This window comes from Dipodomys ordii, unplaced genomic scaffold (assembly GCF_000151885.1).
Source record: "Dipodomys ordii isolate 6190 unplaced genomic scaffold, Dord_2.0 Scaffold28, whole genome shotgun sequence".
NCBI lineage: Eukaryota > Metazoa > Chordata > Mammalia > Rodentia > Heteromyidae > Dipodomys > Dipodomys ordii.
Window position 1 is genome coordinate 2,924,828 of NW_012267244.1, and position 14,619 is coordinate 2,939,446.

General features: G+C 36.3%; 1 protein-coding gene across 7 annotated transcripts in view; it reads left to right on the forward strand.

The window, feature by feature from the left end:
* Positions 1–14,619, forward strand: part of Mef2c (myocyte enhancer factor 2C) — a 160,394-nt gene that overhangs the window by 120,081 nt on the left and 25,694 nt on the right. For all 7 annotated transcript variants that reach the window (XM_013015873.1, XM_013015878.1, XM_013015880.1 and 4 more), the window contains 2 exons: positions 1,644–1,830; positions 3,886–3,933. In XM_013015873.1, the coding sequence (XP_012871327.1) occupies positions 1,644–1,830; positions 3,886–3,933 (235 nt within the window). The remainder of the gene's footprint in view (positions 1–1,643; positions 1,831–3,885; positions 3,934–14,619) is intronic.

The following is a 14,619-nucleotide window of genomic DNA, read 5'->3' on the forward strand; positions in this document are numbered from 1 at the left end:
TCTGAAATCTAAGGATCGCGGTTTGAAGCCAACCCTGGCAGAAAAGTCTGTGAGACTCTTATCTCTAATAAACTACTCAGAAAAAGCTGGAAGTAGTGCTGTGGCTCAAGTGATAGTGCACTGGCCTGGAGCACATAGACACTTAGTGACAGTGCTCAGACCCTGAGTTCAAGCCCCAGGACTGGCAAAAAAAGAAAAAGAAAAAAGAAAAAAAAAAGCTCTAGATATTTGGTCATGTATCCAGTCTTTGATTACTTATCAGATATTTGAGTTCGACTATGCCATGTGTATTTTCTGTTACCACACTTAGAACAAATGAATGACCTAAAAGACTATGTTTGAATTAAATTATCACTTGAGCATTTTTCTATTTGCCTTGAAAACAATGAAGAATCAAAGGCATATAAAAGGAAAAACTATGAAGTATTTACTCTTTTCAATATTTATATATCCAAGAACAGGAAATAGGAAGAAATAGGAGATGAAGACTGTGAGAGAAAAGCATTAACAAAGCAGTCTCACCGTCTCACAATCATAATCACAGAGAGACTGCAAGTAGGGTGATGCAGGCCAGCCATCCAGCCAGGAATGAGTAGTTGGTGTTAGCCCTAGAGAACAAACTAGCAAAAATAAACATACACACACACACACACACACACACACACACACACACACACACACACCTCTGAGGGCTTGTTTCAATCTGTGTTTGTCTATATATGAATATACAACTTTAAGAATGTGATAAGCTCTGATACCAGTAGTCTTCTGTTGATGTATTCAAACAGTGATTTCATTTACAATGCTGAAAAAAAGGAAAAAAATGTTTATAACTGAAATTAGTTAGTGCAAACAGAAACAGAAACATAATTTTACTTCGATTGCCAAAATAATACCCAAAAGTCAAGCACTGGGTCCTGAATTGCTCTAATTAGACATGCACACTGCTTCAGTTCACTAAACATTTGCTAACTTGCTCAGGATCTCGCCATGTGGCAGAGGTAGTGCATATATACCAAAATGTGAAGCATTATATATTTTCTGAGCTATCATTTTAAATAAGAGTTATTGAATGATACTTGCTCTGTTGAAACCTGTATCTTAAAATGCCTATTATCTTTAGAGTTACTTTTAAAAGACAGACTTTTAAAAATAATAATTAAACTGTATGTGCTATTCACATGCTTGGAGATGATTTTATATCATTAAATTTCTGCATAAATATGCTTCAATAAGCAATTAAACCCAAGGCTCTGGTTTGCATTTTAATCCCCCTTTTTCTCTGTGAAGTTATCATAATCATGTACCTTTGATCTTGCAGTCATTCCTGGCATAAGATTCAAGTATCACAAATGAACAATTACTTGATAGAATGGAATTCAGAGACAATGGAGTCTAATGAAATGGGGCTTTGTTTTAAACAAAAGTGAAACCTTTTCTCATAGTTGCAAAGAGTTTGAAGCACATTAACGAAATCAATTTATGATTTCCCATCTCAAAAGCACTTCTTAATGATCTTCTTCTACACACCATGCAGAATTTGGAATGCTTGGAAAAGCAAATGCTATCTGGACTTGAGAACATCTGCCATTGTTCTCTTAACCTCCATTTTGAGGATTTCTCTTTTTTCTCTCTCCCTACAGGCTGTTCCACCTCCCAATTTTGAGATGCCAGTTTCTATCCCAGTGTCCAGCCACAACAGTTTGGTTTACAGCAACCCTGTCAGCTCGCTGGGAAACCCCAACCTTTTGCCACTGGCCCACCCTTCTCTGCAAAGGAATAGTATGTCTCCAGGTGTGACACATCGACCTCCAAGTGCAGGTAACACAGGTATGTCTCAGAAGAACATGATGGTTAACAAATCATTGGAAGAAAACATTTTGCCAAAGTCGAAGGCTTTTATCTGTGAGATACATCTCAGTCACTCATTTTCTATTCTTTCATTGCTTAATTTCTGTCCCCTAGTATGTCTTCTAAACGATAAAGCCTAGGTCCTTTAGCGTACCTCTCAAAGCATTTTATAATCTGCAATGTTTCTACTCAGGCGATCACCTATCTTCTCAAGTGGCTATATTTTAATCACCTGCTTTCTCAGATGAGATGTCAAATATCATGTCTACATATTTTCTGTTCTGATCCCCCATCTCCCACTTAAAATGTCATTTTCCTTCTCACTACTTCTGTGAAACCTTCCCCTGTGTTATCTGATAGCAATTGTCCCATTTAGTTATCTACTATTATGGTTAATTTTCATTTACTTACACAATAACTCATCCTGCAAAGGATTTAAGGTGGAAAGGAAATGAGATAGGATGGCATGATTTCTAAGAAGTAAGGAACAAAAACAGAGCTGAGTTAGAAGTGGAGTTAAGATCAAATCACAGACTCGCATGCATTTACCATAATTTGTCTCTACAATTCCAAGATTCTTAAACTTGCATTGTCCTAGAGAAATGAAATGAGTGCTAAGGAAAAGGCTTGGCCATTCTTAGTACTCACATGAAGCTAAGTTCAGTATGTTGTTCTGCACTGGATTTAAAGAATCTTGAAGGGATTCTTTATTTCCAAGTTGACAGTGGGAAATAATTCACATCACTAAGCCATTCCTTCATTTTTCTACAAGTAACATAAAAAATAATTGTATTTCTAAACCACATGTAGCAAACCATCATATATTTGTGTCTTATTTTTAAGAAAACACTCCTCTGGAAATTTTTAATAGATCTTAAGCATATTTAACTGCAGTAAAAGCAGCTTATTTATGGAAGAGTTTTTTTCTTTTACAAGATTTAATAAGTCTTGAGTCTGGGGAATACATATGAAGGACTTCATTGTATAATTCTCTATGTCTTTAATATTTTAAGTTTTTCATATCAATTTTCAGTAATCATATACAGTTCTTTGAAATCATGTTCTAAAACATTTCAGTTTCTTGTTTCACAAACTCAAGCTCATTTTTAAAATTTGATACTTTGTTTTCAAAGCAGTATTCAATGGGAAATAATAAACATTGTTTGTAAAATGTAATGGCTATTTCCTAACTCCAAAACCTGAGCCAAGTAATAATAATAAAATATCACTTAGAAGCAATTAGAAAATGAAGATGATAGTCTTACTATTTTTCCTGTCCTATTTCTTAAAATCTAGAAATAATTATCATATTCAGCATCTTATTGAAAGACCCCATTTCTCATAAATAAACATTGTCAATGTTGTTTCTTAATTTAACAATGAATAAATACATGTTTCTAAATTTATAGCAGTCAAAACTCATTGTGGAGAGAAAAACAAAGGAGGGGTAACAATGCCCAATAAGAAATGTACTCGTTACCTTACTGATGTAACTGTAACCTCTCTGAAAAACATTTTTACAAGAAAATATAATTTTAACATAATGCATTGTGTCAGTACAATTCATGTTGAAAGTGTGGGTAAATTTATGAAATCAGAATTCTAGACAATTCTAGCATCAATTACAAAATTGATTATATATGTTTAGAAAGACCTAGACTTCAATATGTAGTCTTCTGAGCAGATAGAGCTTTAGTCTTAAAATTCTTTTTCTTTTTCCCTTTTTTCTTTATATGAAGCCTCAGCTTACACTAGAAATAGTAGAAATATAGAGACTATTCAAAGACTGAGTTTTAAAATGTAATCTTCCCTAGGGGAAAAAAAAGATTCTGCAAAATGTCAGTGATTGAATTTATTTTTAACATTTGAGCACAGCATGTCACAGTAAAACAAATGTCAGCCATCTGACTTAGGTAGTACTTTACAAGTTTATGACTCTCCAGAGAGGACAAATACCGAGTTGCTAAAGGTAAAGCATTTTGTTCCGTGGGCCTTTAGCCTTTCTCCTTTTTGATTTTCCTCTTTTATCAACAGGTGGTCTGATGGGTGGAGACCTCACATCCGGTGCAGGCACCAGTGCAGGTAAGCAGAGACATCTGTACTGCAGCATGGGTCATTGTCCTGAGTTCTACTAGATGATTTCCAGGAAGTCTTCTGAGTCGAGTAAGGTTGCAAGGTCTATGAGAGGCATGCGAAAATGACCCCAAGAATTCCTAAAGCTCTTTTAGAAGCAGGAGTGTGTGGTTAAATAGTAACTTAGAAGAAAACTATTAACTGAGACCTTCCTTAATAAAACTTTGGCTGGTTTGCAGAGAATTGAATACTCTGATCCAATTAACTCAACCACAGAAACTTACCCTAGACATAGAGTACATTTAGCAAACCAGATGTTGTGTGTTCTCTGTTAATCATTTCTTATTAAATGTGAATCATTTTCTATCTAAAGAAATACTAATGCTCTATACATTTCCAAGAGAAAGTACACAAAGAAACAGAGAGTATAATCCTATAACCATTCAATAGTACTAGCAATATAAACCCACATTTGCCATGAAAATGAGCTTTCAGAGAACACCAATATAATATATCCCCCAGTAGACTGTTAAATGCATTTCAGCTCTTAAGAACATCTTGCACAATGGACAATTGTCTCATCATATTTCCCCAGGTTTTTATATTAACTCTTAATATTACAATTATTGAGATACTGGTGTCATTTTCAATGCAGTAGCAAGATAGCACAGTACTTTTAAATGCCAACTGTAGTTCACTACTAGTATAACAAGTAACCATGGTAATTTCTGCAGCTGGAACACACTATATATTTAAAATAGTAGGAGGCAAGCATACAAGGTTATGTTTGAAATGTCAGAAAAATTCAACTTTACTGAAATATCCATGGGCAGCCTAATTAAAACATTTTGCCAGGGTCAAATATAATAACCTGCTATTTATAAGAAAAGAGATAAGGAAAATTAGCATACAAAAACATTTTTATAAATGTATCTATTTGGGGTTAGTGTTTCTCACTTGTGGATATTGGCTCTTCACTACTGTGAAGTAAGTGATGAAGAAAAACTATGTTACAGCACCATAAATAAACAGGGTGGGTCCCATTAGCCTGCTACTTTGTACCTCCCTTGAAAATTAAGTAATAAAATTAGCGAATTAACTCAATAGTAGTATCTTACTGGATGCTGAGATGAAGTATTTACTTACCCTACCTCCCTCCAAAATTACTTGGTGGTTTGTAGCCTCAAAATTAGAGAAAAAATACAAACCAATATTTCCTGAATTCAAGTCATTGCCAAAGACTATGTATAAAGACAATGGTAAAGACTAATAATTACATAGTCACAAAGACCAAAACATAAAAGAAGGAAAATAGATGTTCTGAGGTTTTATCTACTATCCCACAGTACCAGTTTGCTTACCATTATACAAATACTTCACAGTTGAAATGAAAGTTGTTAAAACTTCTAAAAAAAAAAAAGTATAGAGGGAAACATTGGCTACTCAACTTTGATGGAAGAAGTACCTTGCTATTGGACAATGGCGAGGATGTTTTAAAATCCTGTACAGAAAATGAAAAGTGTTTGGTGTTTAATTCTGCTGTCATTGTCAATTCCCTGACAGATTGCTAAGTTGAAAAAGGGTAAGGATGTGGGAAAGTCTGCCACATACACACTACAGCGTTTTCAATTTTTAAAAAATATCTTAGATATTTAACAAATGCATCTTACTCCAGGATCTCTGCCCTAGGCATAAAACCCTCGAAATTGGTGATAGCAAGTGTTATAACTTAATGATATCCTATAACATGAATGCATCTTCTTCCTGAATTCTACATTGTTATGTAAACACCTCTTACACAGTGTTTAAAAATAGAGGAAGAAGCCCTTTCTAACTCTGGTTCCAAGGAGCACCTGTTACAGATTCCTCTTAGCCTCCATCTTAGCTGTCATGTCCCTCCCATAAACTTATCCAGCCAGTATCATATGTCAAAGTCAAATATATTTGTGCTGATGTCAGAGAATCACATAATACCAGGGGGAAACAAAGCCAGCCAGGATGTCTCTGCATTTTCAAAGGAGAAAGCTAAAGCCAAAAGATACCTTCGAAATTTTGAGTATTATCATTGAAGTTCAGTGTTTTAGCTTTAAAGACTGTAGGGCCCAATAACAAGACACTGCATAATCACATTAAATGTGTTTTAGTCTTTGTGGTTTCTTTTTCTAAAGCAAGTCATATCAACTTATATAAAGAAAGTAGTCTTATAAGGGAAAGAAGTTAACTGAACATTTACTGTGTGCCTAATAAATATGAAAAGGCCAAAAAGCTAAGAATTTCTTTTTTAAGCTCAGTTTGATTGGAAAGCATAGCAACTTTCCCACCCAATCCCTGTACCATTCTTCTCCCTCATCTCGTCAATAAGTGTTACAGCTCCAATTCCAGCATTTTGATGGCTAATTGGAAGAGTCATAGGGACTTTTCTGCCTGCGCTGGCTTTGAACTGTGATTCTCAGATCTCAATCCCTTAAGTAAGCTGGGATTACAGGTGTGAGCCACCAACTGTGGGTTTATTATTTGACTTTTTTGTTTGACGTTTCTTTTATATGAATTTGAGAAAATTATGGATTTGTATATTATATTAAATCTATCCCTCCCTCTCCATCCTCATTCCTTTGACCTGGTGAGGTTTAGAGCAATGTTCCAGAATGATTTCCAGGGCCTCCTATTCATCTGCCTGTGTACCTTTGCATTCCATTCTTGTCTCCCTGTGACAGCTTGATCTTCTCAAAGCCTCAGTGACCTAATTGTAAATCAAGGAATTGAGAGGGATAGTAGAATTAAACACTGAAACCTTTTTATATTTCCTTCTTGCTCTTTGGGATTAACCATGAACCTCTTATCTCTGATCTATTCCTACTCCTCAATCTTAGATTCTTGTCTGCCATTCAGAGACCTGTGCTCCAACTCTACTAATAGCAAACATTGAAATTGCTCAAACAAAGTAACTCATTCATTCTTGAAGCAGTGTCATAAAGTAGATGTTCCCATGATGCCATTTCTGTAGATGGGTAAACTGAGGCAGGGGAGATTGGATAATTGTCAGCTCTAGCCTTTGTGGTCCTAAATGCTACCTTGTGCTGCTACTGACACTGTCAATGTCTCTAGCCCTTACCTATCCATTCCGAACACTTAATGCCTCTCCTGGTTTGTGCTACTTTGCTCTTTCATCATTGCTGAGAATTCAGTTCAGCCATTCAGGAAACACTTTCCTGATTCTTGCAGAGGAGTTCTGGACCTATTTTCTTTGCTACTGTGGGAACTGTACTGACATTACTTACCTTCTTCCACAATAATTTCAGTCTCTGGACACATTCTACCTGGGCAGTCAGCATTCTGGGAGCAAACTGTTTTGCTCAACAGATAAAACAATGCATACAATAAATATTCAGTAAATGATTTTTAGCTGCGTCTTCTGGACATAAAGTTTAATAGTGTCTATGTAACATAAGAAAATAATTTTTAAAATGTGTAATATTAGAATACCTATCTTGGTATGTCATTTATTCTAATACTGTACACAGCTAATATTTCATTGTTTTGATCAAATGATTGGGTGCCACTGGCCAATAAAATGAGATATTACTAAATTTTCTACCATAAGAATGTAAAATATGGGTTGGTCAGCTACATTGTTGTTGGGAGTGTAAACTTGCTCAACCACTTTGGAAAGTAGTATAGAGGTTCCTCAAAAGACTCCACATAGAGCTCCCCAATGACCCAGCAATCCCATTTTTGGGCATTTACCCAAAAGTTTACAAACAAGACCACCCTAAAGCTACCAGCACGACTATGTTTATTGCAACACTATTTACTATAGCTAAGATATGGAACCAACCCAGATGCCCCTCAGTAGATGAATGGATCAAGAAAATGTGGTATATATACACAATGGAATTCTATGCCTCCATCAGAAAGAATGACATTGTCCCATTTGCTAGGAAATGGAAAGGCTTGGAAAAAATTATATTAAGTGAAGTAAGCCAAGCCCAAAGAAACATAGGTCCCATGGTTTCCCTTATTTGCAATATCTAGTATATGTATGAGTGAAGCAGAAAAGGTCAGATAATGTGATGTTAGGGAAATGAACCCTAAGATATGTATTCAAATGTCTTTTTTTCTTTCATGCGATTGTTTCTAACGCATTTGTAAGATTATTTCTTTGTTGCTTTGTATGTCCCTCCCCCACAGTATAACCCCTGCTTTCACTGTATTTCATGTCAGTATAATTTGTGGAGGGGAAGGGGAAAAACAAAACATTTAAATAGGGATACAGGTGGACCCATTGCAACAATGAGATGTACAAGTCATTATGTCCAAAGCGAACTTTACAACTTTGGGGGGGCGGGAGGGGGGGAGCGGGGAGGATTGGGGGGGCGGGGAGAGGATGGGAAGGGATGGGAAGGGGAAACAAAGGAGGAGGCTACAATGCTTGATAAGAAATGTACTCATTATCTTGCCCATGTAATTGTAACCCCTCTGTACAGTATTTTCACAATAAAAAAAATTTTAAAGATTACACATAGAGCTCCCATACAACCTAGAAATCCCACCTTTGGACATTTACCCAAATGATCACAAACAAGGCCATACTAAAGCTACTAGTACAACTATAGTTTATCGCAGCATTATTCACCATAGCTAAGATATGGAACCAATCCAGATGCCCCTCAGTAGATGAATGTATCAAGAAAATGTGATACATACGTGTGTGTGTGTGTGTGTGTGTGTGTGTGTGAATTCTATGCTTTCATCAGAAAGAATGACATCACCCTATTTGTAAGGAAAGGGAAAGACTTGGAAAAAATCATATTAAGTAAAGTAAGCCAGAACCAAAGAAACATAGGTCCCAAGGTTTTCCTTATTTGCAATAACTAGTATATATCTAGGATAACTTTACCAGCAAAAAAAGGTCAAAAGCTAGGTATGGGGTGGGGGTGGGGAGGAGGAAGAGAGGAGGTAGGGAGAGTTGGGGTGGTAGGAGAAAAACAAAGGAGGAGGTAACAGTGCTCAATAAGAAATGTATTCATTACCCTACTCATGTAACTATAAACCCTCTACACTATTTTTTACAATAAAAATATTTGAAAAAAGCTAACTTAAAAAAACATGATGTATATATGACCATATACAATAATGCTAAGTGAAATGAACCCAAGATAGGAACACAAGAGGTTTTTTTCTTTGTCTCTGTTGTTTTTTATGTTTATTATTGTAAAAATATTGTACAGAGGGGTACAGTTACATTAGTAAGGCAATTTCCTGGGGCTGGGAAGGTGGCTCAGTGGTAGAGTACTTGCCTTGCATGCATGAGGCCCTGGGTTCGATTCCTCAGTACCACATAAGCAGAAAAACAAATACAAAAAAAACAGTAAGGCAATTTCCTCTTGAGCATTGTTACCCCCTCACTTGCTTTTCCCTTACCATCCCTTCCCTCCCCACCCCGCCAACTCCTCCCTCTCCCCTCCAAAGTTGTAGAGTTTGTTTTTAACATAGTGTCTTGTATATCTCATTGTTACAATGGGTCAGCCTGTATCCTTGTTTCAACATTTTGTTATTTCGCTTCCCCTCCCCAAACTAGAAAAAATGTATATACAAGATGCAGAATAACAGAATCAAATACAGTGAAAGCAGGGGTTATACCAAGGGGGAAGAACATAGGAAAGAAACAAAAGAAATCACATAGTACATTATAAGTACATTAAAAACAACAGCAACAAAGGTAAACTCTTGTGTCTCTATCTTGGGGTTCATTTCTCTTAGCACCATCTTATATGGTCATATGTGCATAGCTTTTGACCTTTTTTCTTTGTCTGGTGGGGTTATCTAGACATATATTAGTTATTGCAAATAAGGGAAACCATGGGACCTATATTTCTTTGGGTCTGGCTTACTTCAATTAATATAATTTTTTCCAAGTCTTTCCATTTCCTAACAAATGGGGTGGTGTCATTCTTCCTGATAGAGGCATAGAATTCTACTATATATATATATATATATATATATATATATATATATATCACATTTTCTTGATCCATTCATCTATTGAGGGGCATCTGGATTGGTTCCATATCTTAGCTATGGTAAATAATGCGATAAACATAGTTGTGCTGATAGCTTTCGTGTGGCCTTGTTTGTGATCATTTGGGTAAGTGCCCAAAAGTGGGATTGCTGGGTCATAGGGGAACTCTATGTGGAGTCTTTTCAGGAACCCCCACACTGCTTTCCAAAGTGGTTGAACAAGTTCACATTCTCTCCAACAATGTATGGTTCCCTTCTGGCCACATCCCTCCAGCATCTGTTGTTGTTAGATTTCTTGATTATAAACATTCTAACTGGGTGAGGTGGTATCTCAATGTTGTCTTGATTTGCATTTCTTTTATGGCCAGAAAAGTTGAGCATTTCTTCATGTGTCTATTGGCCATTCTTATTTCCTCTTCAGAGAAGTCTCTCATTAAGTCTTTAGCCGATTTATTAATCAAGCAGTTGTTTCTTTGAGGATTTGTTGTTGGGGGATTTAATTTTTTGAGTTCCAGGTATATTTTAGATATGAGACACTTTTCTGTTGTTTGGCTAGTGAAGATCTTCTCCCAGTCCTTGGGCTTTCTATTGATCTTGCTAGCTATGTCCTTTGCCATGAAGAAGCTCTGCAGTTTCATGCAATCCCATTTTTCCAACATTTTTTTGATTTGTTATGTTTCTGGATCACTATTAAGAAAGTTTTGGCCTGCACCAAGAAGCCCTAGACTTTCTCCTACTCTTTCCTGTAATTTTTTCAGGGTGTCTGCTTTGACTTCGTGGTCTTTGATCCATTTGGAGTTGATTCTGGTGCAGGTTGATATATAAGGATCTAGCTTTAGTTTTCTACAGGTATTTAACCAATTTGCCCCTACCATTTACTGAAGAGGCTGTCTTTCTTCCATTCTATTTTTTGTTGCTGTTGTTTTTAATGTACTGTGTGATATTTTTGTTTCTTTTGTATGTTCTTCCCCCATAATATAACCCTTCTTGTCACTGTATTTTATTCCGGTGCCCTGCATCTTATATACATTTTTCTGATTTGGGGAGGGGAAGGGAAATTACAAAATGTTGAAACAATGATAGAGGTTGATCCATTGTAACAATGAGATATGTAAGACACTGTGTTGAAAACTAACTTTACAACTTGGGGAGGAGGGAGGATTTAGGGACGTGGGGAGGGAAGGGATGGTAGGGGAAAAACAAAGGAGAGGTAACAATGTTCATTAGGAATTGTACTCATTATCTCACTAATGTAACTATAACCCCTCTGTACAGTATCTTTACAATAAAAAAATTTAATATATGGGTTGGTACCTCAGACAATCACAAATTGCCTCTTAAAACAATGAACCTCAGCCAGGCGCTGGAGGCTCACGCCTGTAATCCTAGCTACTCAGGAGGCTGAGATCTGAGGATTGCGGTTCAAAGCCAGCCTGGGCAGGAGAGACCGTGAGACTCCTATCTCCATTAAACCACCAGAAAACGGGAAGTGGTGCTGTAGCTCAAGTGGTAGAGCACTCGCCTTGAGCTGAAGAGCTGAGGGACAGCGCCCAGACCCAGAGTTCAAGGCCCACGACCGCCAAAAAAAAAAAAAAAAATACAAAAAACAATGAACTTCTTTCCTAATTACCACTCTAGGGAAAAAAATTTCTCTCTTTTTTTTTTTTTGGGGGGGGTCTGGTCTGGGCCTGGGCGCTGTCCCTCAGCTCTTCAGCTCAAGGCTAGTGCTCTACCACTTGAGCCACAGTGACACTTATGGATTTTTTCTTTTTGCTTATGTGGTGCTGAGGAATCGAACTCAGGGTCTCAGGCATACAAGGCAAGCGCTCTACCACTGAGCCACCTTCCCAGCCCGGGAAAAATAATTTCAAACATGATGGCCAATCATAAGAAAGAGGCAACAAGCATGGCACTGGTGGCCATGCCTGTAATGCTAGTTATTCAGAAGGCCGCAACCTGGAGGATCATGGTTCAAAGCCAGCACAAACAGAAAAGGACTGTACATTCCATCCCCAAAATAATCAGCAAAAAGCAGGACAGGTGTGGTTTAAAAGTTGGAGTATCAACAGAGCAAGCAAGCCAAATAAGATCATAGAGTTTAAACCCCAATACCACAGAAAACAGAGAGAGTAAAAGAGACAGATAGGGGGAGAGAGAGAAGTAGGAAGGAAGGAAAAGAGAGAGAAAGTAAAATTTAACAAGATAACAGGATGAGATTGCACTCTTGGAATAAGAGTTATGTACAGTTACTCATTATGATACATTAGTATATGTAACAGTTTCTGTTATTCTTTTAATCTTTTCCTTAGTTACTGAAATAAAGAGCTACTACCGTTGAAATTATATTTGGTCATATCCCTATATACAAATGCTTTTAACATGCTAATCTGAGTGGTTACTGATGACCATAAGTTTAAGTTCAGTTGAGATTTTGTAATCATTACATTTAGTGGAAATAACCATTTGTATTTATTATGCACGATCCTATTAATTCCCTCTGATTTCATTTTGATTACCTTTGATGGAGTAAAAAGTACCAGTTTGCCAAGAATTTACTGATTCATGGTTGAGAGAGGCGATGGAAAAAAAAGAGCAAAGCCTTTAGGAATTCCTGAAAAATTAAGAGACTTTTTATAACCTACAATAGCTATTTGACAATAAAGCAAGATATTTATGTATATTGGTTGATAATTTTAATTGGCACTTATTATAAATTAGCTATAACTTTATATAAAAAGAAACTAACAGCTGTTTCTTTATTTGATTGTTAATTGTTTACTATTTTATGCATTTGGTTGTCAAGCATTGTCACTTCTGGAATGCCTAATTTATGTCAGCTAACTACATGGAGACTTGATGGTGGCAGTGTGTTGCCATGAATAAATATTGCGAGGCGAATAAGTAGACCTGCAAAGACTCCATCTAGCAAGATCTTCTCTGATGATTTAGTGCCTTTCTACTTGGTTCTTACATGGAGAATAAGACACAACTATCTTTAGAAGCCACTACAGACCTACCTAACATCATAAGCCTTTATTTACAGTATTATTTGTAACTCCAGCAGTGAAAGAATGGTTTCACTTATTATACTGTGGAAGTCAGTGGAACAGTGCTTTACAACTGAGGCATTCTCCCAGTCAGGGATGACTTCTTTATCAGTCAAAATACTTCTCTACATTTCTCACTCACTGGTTAAAAATATGCATAAAAATGGGTGCTGACGGCTCACATCAATCATCCTAGCTTCTCTGGAGGATGAAATTTATAGAGGATTGTGGTTCAAGACCAGTCCAGGCAGAAAAGTCTGCTAGACTTTATTTCCTGAATAACTAACCAAAAGCAGGACTGGAGTTGTGGCTCCCTAAAGCTGAGCAAGTATGAGGAGGCCCTCAGTTCAAATCATAGTAAAATTTGTCTAGAAAAATCTGCTTTAACAACTCAGCAGTTTTGATGTTTACTAAAAACATTTCAGAAAGAGAGAATGTCATTTAGTAACTATTTTAAAACAAGAAAACTAATTATTAGCATGAAAACATAATTCTTATATTACTTTAAGCAATATTAAGTAATAAATGAAGCAAATCCAGGTTGAGTTGGATTCTGTTATAAAAGTATTATTCTGTTACTTTGTATTGTTTTGAATTTATTCTCAGCTTTACCCTGGATGTTCACCAAAAGCATAAAGATCCAACACCATGGCTTTATCCCTATGATCTATGAAATTAAGTAATGATGGTATTTTTAACTTAAACCAAGGTTATCAAGATTTGTTAAAGGAGAAAAATTTACGCAGTCCTGTAATTGGATGATCTATAGCAAATGATACATAGCCACTACCAGTAGGGTCAGTGATCACTTCCCATCTGCATGACCAGACTGGTTAAAGATAAAGCAGTGTTATACATTTGATCCTATTCTCTAGAGCTGATTCCAGTGTGGATAAGACAGGTCACAGAGAAGACAAATTAAAAATGCTATCAGGTAACAGATAACTCAGAATTCTGAAAAATCTGCATTCACTTCCTTAGGTTTTACGTAAGGAGTTTGATTTCCAGAAGGCATTCAAATTATAGCTTCCAAGCTATAGTACTTTGGTTATCATATTTCTGATCTCTAAACTGCTTATTTTTCTTTTCATGAGACAGGATTTCTCTATGTGCCCAGGCTAGTCTCAAACTCATGTGAAACTATCCTCTTCATTTATACATCATTGATTTACTACTGGAAGAGTGTGAGTGATTTGCAAAGCACTGGTCATTTTTAATGGTAAATTTAAGAAATTAAAATTCTCTTCTCTCTAAATATTACTTTCATGCAAAAAATATTTGTCTTTTTTCTTGTAGCAACCTTTCTTTTTCCTGGTATACTATTGAATTCTCTCTTCCCTATTTTGGGCATCACCATTTGATTTTATGTAGAGATGATGCAGAGACCAAAGCTTTTTTCATTAGCATTAGTAATGTGAAAATGTGTTTAAGTAGCCAACAGATGCTGAAGGAGGGATGTGGTTAAAAAGCCCCTCTTCTGAAAATCAATTTTTTTACCTACCAGGGACTTTTTCACTTGGGGCTTTAAGGCTGCCCGCCAAAAGTATAATTTGCTACTTTTAGATAATCTTTTGCCATTCACTTAAATTTTGCAGTTAGACTTACATAGTGTATTTCAGTAAAATTTCAG